We start from the raw sequence: 6,961 nt of genomic DNA on the forward strand, positions 1-6,961 counted from the left end.
TCTCTCTCTCTCTCTCTCTCTCTCTCGTGGTGGTGATGGGGGAGATCAGTACCCTCACGGGAAGAGGTCCTAAATACCATGAATGTGTGTAAACTGGCTTCTTTTGATGATTGGTCCAATGATGGTTGTATATGGATAGTCCGGCATTTCCCGTGAGCCGTGGGGAGAGTAAGGCCCTCGTAGCTTGTACATGATATTATTCTCCTTGGGTAATAAAATACTAGGGGGGGAGGGGGGGGTTTTCGGTCCATTCCGGCCTCTATGCGGTGTCACATGTGCAAGCTCTATTTTCAGCATTTGTAGATGTTTTGTCCAGCTTGTATGTTGTATGCAAAGTGATGATGATATGTTTTAAGGTTGTGGCCATGTTTTAAGTGTTTTAATATGTATTGATGGTATCAACAAGTGTGTCAAAGGCCCTAAGTCCCCCAGGCACCACAAGTTTCAGCTTGAACTCCAGAGAAGACATTGTCCCCCCTATGAAGCGATTGTTTGCTGAAAATTCAGGTGTAGGAGAGGTTTCTGACATAAAGATGGCTGGAAAACAGCAGTACAAGAGCAATGTAACTGTGAAAATCAGTGATCAAATGTCGGCAAATCAGCAAGGAACTCCTGAGTAGTGCAAGTCAGAAAACACCAATGTTTGAGGCTGCTCCTCGCTGAAAACAGGTCCCGATTAGCAGCAAAACAGGCTGAAAATTGAAGGTGTGAAGCATGTCCAGGAACTCACAGAGAAAGTGAGAGAGAAAATGCTGATGAATAACTTCAGAAGCTGAATACAACTGCTTGAGTCAGGTGTGGGCTTCATGTGCGGAAGGCAAGGGTGGAAAACACTCAAAACTGATCTATCAGAATGATGGGGGGGCAGTGCCTATAAATAGGCTAGTCGGAAGCTCAAGAGTTGGGAAGCCAAGGAGATGGCCATCTTCCTACTCTTACAACACAGGAGATGAAAGTGATGAAAGTCAATGCCATGAATCTTGTCCAATTTCTCTTCTTCTTTCTTCTCTTTCTTAAAAGTCCTCCTTAATTGAACCAATTATGGCATTTGATCAAGCAATTTGTCCATAATGTCCATATTCCAACAATTTCCTCTTTATGTTTTATGTTTTTTCATCATTACGCTTATGTTTTTGGTTTTCAAAACAAAACCCCAAAAACCTTGAAGCACGTCTTGTGACTTTGGTCTTCACCACAAATTGTTTATTACGAGGATCCAACAAGGCTAATACAGGTGAATCCTTCACTTTCAACTTGAGATCATGGAAAGCCTTGTCAAGTCTCACTTCAGGTAATAGGACTGCTAGACTTACGTCCTTGTCCTTTGAGAGAAGGTTCGTAAAAAGATTTTTCTAATAAAAATAATGAATCCCAAAAAGAACAAAGCCTCCACACAATTTGTAGATTAGGCCAGTTGTACACCTTTTGTATTTGCTCTTCATCTATGCTCATGTCCTCCTTGCAAATCCTATGACCTAGGTAATAAAGTTCTTTACCAAAGAACTTACTCTTAGAGAGCTTTGCGAATAATCATTTATGCCTTAGAATCCCCAAGATGAATTGCAAGTGCTCTACATGCTCCTCAAGAGAACTGTTGGAGACCAAAATATCACCTAAGAATTTTAAATTAACTTAAACAATCTCGAAAGAGATCATTCATCATTTGATGAAATGTGGCAAGAGCATTTGTGAGTCCAAAAGGTAATACGAGAAACTCGTAATGTCCATACTGCTTATGAAAGCTCGTCTTAAAGACATCTTCCTTGGCAATTTTGTATTTGATGATACCCAGAATCAAGGTTGCATTAAGTACGCGTATGGGTATGTATGATCTGTATGACCACCCGTTACGTATGGGTACGGGTACAGCTCAAAAAGTATTTTTTTGTTTTGCCTTTTTCAAGATACAAAAAACGAAAAGAAACAGGCTATCCGTTTCCAGTAATGTCTTGTACGTTTTTTATTTCTTGGTTTTTGTTCATGTGTTCCGTTGTCCCCCATACCTGCTGGTCGACTCCATGGTGCTACATCTGTAAGGTCTCTCTCTCTCAACAGCAGGCATTAATCTCTCTGTCTCTCTCTCCAACAGTAAACAATACAGTAATTCTCCCATTCACACTGTTCTCCCCAAATTCTTCCATTTACACATTTTTTTTAAAAATTTCCCCACCCAATTTACATAATTTTGGCCAATTGTCCCCTTCTCTCCCGATTTCCCCCGTTTCTTTCAATTACTTGATTTAGTCCACATGGGTCTGATCTAGGATTGATCTGTGACAGATCTACAGCAGTTTCAGTGAAGGTCAGAGATCTGCATTTTCAGTACCATTTTGTACTTGGGAGAGTATGCTCTTATTCACTTGCACATTAGACACAAGTCTACCACATACCCTCATGGTGATTGATTTGTCCTTGGACTAGGGCTCACCAAAATGCTTCATGCACATCGATATCCCAATTCTTGCACTTATAGTACAGTTATGTCCATGTGCCACCCAAGTGCTGTGGGTGCACGTGATAGATCTTACCAGTATATGCACTTGTCAGCCCTATCTGTGTGCTAAAGAACCTCTCAGCCATGTCATATGGGGCCTACGATATGAAACTAACTTGGTATCAGCATAACAGTGACGTGAAACAATCTGTTAGCATACTTCGTTTTGTTTTTCTGCTTTTCAGATACTGAAAACTGTAGTCCTATTGCGGGGCTTTCTCCTATCTCATTATGGTGATCTTTTTGCAGCATCTCATGCTATGGAGTTACTGAACTTCACCCCTGTGAATGGAAAGTCCATACGGATAATGTATTCTCATCGTGACCCGAGCATCCGCAAAAGTGGAGCAGCCAACATTTTTATCAAGGTAAGAAGGCCAATTTATCAAGGGACCTTGCACTTGCACATTTTGTTTCTGAGACATGTAATTGATGACCTAATCTACTTGATAACTTGCAGAAGTTGTTTTGATTATTTTCTTATCTTTTTGATGATGCAGAATTTAGACAAAGATATAGACAACAAGGCCTTACACGACACATTTTCTGTTTTTGGCCCCATCCTTTCATGTCGAGTAGCCTTGGATGAGTCAGGCAATTCCAAGGGCCATGGCTTTGTTCAGTTTGAACAAGATGAGTCTGCCCAAACTGCAATTGAGAAAGTCAATGGCATGCTTATAAATGAGAAACAGGTTTTCGTTGGTCCATTTCTCAGTAGGCAGGAACGAGATCTGGCGGGTGCTGGATCAAAGTTTAACAATGTGTATGTCAAGAACCTTGCTGACGCCACCTCTGATGATGAACTGAAGAAGGTTTTTGAAGCCTTCGGACCCATCAGCAGTGCAGTGGTCATGAGGGATGCTGATGGCAAATCAAAGGGTTTTGGTTTTGTCAACTTTGATAATGCTGATGATGCTGCAAAGGCAGTGGAAAGCTTGAACGGCAAGTGTATACGGGACAAGGAGTGGTATGTTGGTAGAGCTCAAAAGAAATCGGAGAGGGAGGCAGAGTTGAAAACAAAATTTGAGCAGGTCCGAAAGGAAAGGGAAGAGAAGCTCCAAGGTGTAAACCTGTATTTAAAAAATATTGATGATGGCATCGACGATGAGAAGTTGAAAGAGCTGTTTTTGTGTTTTGGTAGAGTCTCTTCTTGTAAGGCAAGAACATTATACCTTATCACTATCCAACATTCCCCATTTCCTTGAATTTGGGATCATGTGACCATCTGGAGTCATTTTTGGCTGTTGATTCTAATGCTTTGTCCCCCTTGCTTGATTAGATCATGAAAACTTCACAGGGTCAGAGCATGGGTTCTGGATTTGTGTCCTTCTCCACACCTGAAGAAGCAACAAGAGCTGTATGTACTTTTTTCATACTTTGTTCTTGTATTGTGTGTTGCTTTCAAGTCAAGTTGTAGGTTTTCCTTGGCTGGAGGGTATGCCAGACCATGGTGTCACATAAACAGGTCACCACCTCTGCTAGCATTTAGAAGGATAGATTGTTCAAATGTTAAGCTTTGTGCTTTAGGCAGCAGTTTACCCTATTTAAAGATTAGTGGTCTGGGTTGTCTTTAGCAGAGGATCGTGTATAGATTCTAGACAGAGATGCATATGCTTCAAATCTAGTGTATTGGGACTGGTAGAACACCCACAAAAACTTCAAGAAATTCAACCAACTTATTTTTCCCGATTGAAGCTGCTGCAAAACATAACAAAGATCTCAGTTGGACTTTTCGATGGGATTTCTTGGTTTTGGAGGAGCCAGCTTATGGTCACATGAGGGAGGATCCTTTTATTTACAGTTAGACAATTACCTTGGCCTTTTCCAGTTCGGTTTTCCCATTACTATGATGTCCCACCAGTGGGGACAGCAGGTTTTCTTTTAATGGGTGAACTCTTTTTGGCCCCATATCCCAATTTCAAACAGGGTTCATCTTCCCATCCTTTGACTGGAAGGGTAAGTTAGTGGACTGGCAAGGCCAAAGTCTTGCAGGTATTAAGGTTATCACAGCATATCCTAGTTTAGAGAAGGGCTGTAAGTCTCTTTTGTTCATTGTAATCGATCTATTTTAGTCCTTTATGTGGCTGTTCATGCCTTGTATGCCTGTTTGCTTGTGTCCTTGCTGGTGTCTCCTTGTTGCACTTGGTGCTGTTTCTTACCGTAATGCAACTTGCTTGGTTGGCTTTTCAGGTTAATGACATGAATGGGAAGATGGTGGGAAACAAACCCTTGTATGTTGCTCATGCCCAAAGGAAAGAGGATAGACGAGTTAGATTGCAGGTTATTTGTTTTTATTTTATGAAGTTCAATTTTGCATGTATACACTCACAATCTCTTTCCGTTATCATGGTTTGCTCAAGCTATTTTTTTTTCTTTCTAGGAGCTCGCATATGATTTGTTGAAATTCACAATGCTTTACACCATGCTTAACTGGTATCCTCAGGATATTTGCTTTTGAATATTGTTTGGGTGTTCCTATTTTTGTGTTTGGTCTGCTGCATAGGCTCAGTTTGCCCAGATGAGAAATTCTGCAGTGAGTGCCCCTCCAGTAACTGCAAGCCCTCCACCCATGTATCACCCTGGGGCTCCTGGAATTGGTCAGCAGGTCTTTTATGGCCAGCCTCCCCCTGGTCTGATTCCTTCCCAGGTATGAGGTTTTCTTACATGTACCTCCTTTTTTCTTGAATATTCAAACTGGAGAAAAGGAAGCATTGTGGTACATTGGCATTAATGGTTAGTGGCAGCTCTCAGGACAGCTCCTTAATGCTTGTTTTGCGGAGGTACTCTTTCTCGGACATGCTAACCATCCAAGTCAATCCTGGTTCTTTTCCTGCTAGGCAAACGGCTTTGGTTATCAACATCCAATGGTTCCTGGTATGAGGCCAGGAGCCCCACAAATGCCAAATTATTTTATGCCTGTTGTGCAAAGGCCAGGTCAGCAAGGTCAGCGCATGGGGAACCGAAGAGGAGCAGGTGCTCCTCTTCAGCCTCAGCAGCAGCCGCTTTTGCCACAACAGGTGTTTATTTATCAAACTCTTAAGTCCTTGGCAATTTGTCATCACTGTCATTCTTTACAACCACCATTGTATGATGCTTAAGGGAGATTTTTTGTGGGTGCTTTCTTCAGATGATGCCCCGCGGTGGTAACCGGCCCATGCGGTATTTTCAAACATCGAGAAATGTTCCTGATGCATCGCTGCAAGGGCTCAGTACTTACGAAATGGGCGGAGTTCCATCCAGTACATCTGATATGGGCTTTATGCCAATTACTGCACTTGCTTCTGCTTTAGCATCGGCTCCTCCAGACCAGCAGCGAGTGGTAACCACCAACACTTATTTCTGGTTAATTGTCATCTTGAATATTGCTCTCCTGTGCAAGGCTACTGTTAGACAGGTACCCGTAAATTTTTGCAATTATTTGAGTGTTTTTAAGTCTACTGCTAAAACTCCAAAAATCTGGAGTAACAGATGCTGGGAGAGCAGCTATACCCTCTTGTGGATCAGTTGGAGCATGACCATGCTGGCAAAGTCACTGGCATGTTGCTGGAGATGGACCAGCCAGAAGTATTGCACCTGATCGAGTCTCCCGAGGCATTGAAAGCAAAAGTGGCAGAGGCTATGGAGGTTTTGCGAATGGCTCAAGGAAATGCAGCATCTAGTAATGCGATTGATCAGCTTGCAAGCTTGTCTTTGAATGAGCCATCAGCAAGCTAGTGGGAGTATTTCATTTTACAAGGTTTTTTGGGTACGACCTTTAAATTTGTTTTGATGTTTTTTTTTTTGGGCTTTTACTCTAGTATTTGGCAACTATATGCTCGAGGGTTTTGGAGTCTGGTACACTAAGACGATGCTCATAGTGTTGAGTAGACTTTCTGAACTTTATGATTGATCATACTTGGTATATGGTTTCAAAGTTTTTGTAGCAAGTATTCAAAAGTACAACTTCAGGTTTCTTCTCGTAGCATAATTTGGTTTTTGGCTTCACGAGTACTTGGTCATACGTGGCTTGAACATAGTTAATATGTAGTAGATGACGAGACTGCTGTGGGGAGTGGGAGAGTGATATGAGCAGAGAGACTAAGAGCTGGGCTGGTGGGCTTCTAACAATTTCTGGTTCTTAAGCCAGACTTGTGGTTTGACAAAGAAAAAGAAAACTCAAAAGAAAGACCCAACTAGTTTTGAGAGAGAGAGAGAGAGAGAGAGAGATTTATTAGTCATGTGTGACATGTTATAGGCATGTGTTGTATTGGCATATGTGTTTCTCACCATCGAATTGGCTGGTTTTTGAGTTATTGCATGGGTATTGTCGTGTGGTGGATTGTATTGAAGAAGGTTATTTAAATGCCCGTAAAAATTGAGCAGGCCATGATTGCAGGTGTGGCATATTTTACAAGTGTATCCCATAGGCTAAGCCTTCGATACCTTTTATACACTAACCTTAGGGCTCACTTCTAGAGATTTTTCTAT

General features: G+C 41.8%; 1 protein-coding gene across 2 annotated transcripts in view; it reads left to right on the plus strand.

The window, feature by feature from the left end:
- The window catches only part of LOC147605515 (polyadenylate-binding protein 2-like), a 36,145-nt gene extending 29,664 nt beyond the window's left edge, over nucleotides 1–6,481 (plus strand). For both annotated transcript variants that reach the window (XM_086793004.1, XM_086793005.1), the window contains 8 exons: nucleotides 2,744–2,862; nucleotides 2,995–3,651; nucleotides 3,774–3,851; nucleotides 4,685–4,774; nucleotides 4,998–5,141; nucleotides 5,332–5,511; nucleotides 5,622–5,813; nucleotides 5,963–6,481. In XM_086793004.1, coding sequence (XP_086649130.1) covers nucleotides 2,744–2,862; nucleotides 2,995–3,651; nucleotides 3,774–3,851; nucleotides 4,685–4,774; nucleotides 4,998–5,141; nucleotides 5,332–5,511; nucleotides 5,622–5,813; nucleotides 5,963–6,208 — 1,706 coding nt within the window. In that variant the 3' untranslated portion in view covers nucleotides 6,209–6,481. The remainder of the gene's footprint in view (nucleotides 1–2,743; nucleotides 2,863–2,994; nucleotides 3,652–3,773; nucleotides 3,852–4,684; nucleotides 4,775–4,997; nucleotides 5,142–5,331; nucleotides 5,512–5,621; nucleotides 5,814–5,962) is intronic.
- Nucleotides 6,482–6,961: the final 480 nt, after the last annotated feature.

The sequence above is a fragment of the Cibotium barometz genome, chromosome 59 (genome assembly GCF_041138505.1).
Source record: "Cibotium barometz isolate CiBa-2024 chromosome 59, ASM4113850v1, whole genome shotgun sequence".
NCBI classification, from domain to species: Eukaryota; Viridiplantae; Streptophyta; class Polypodiopsida; order Cyatheales; family Cibotiaceae; genus Cibotium; species Cibotium barometz.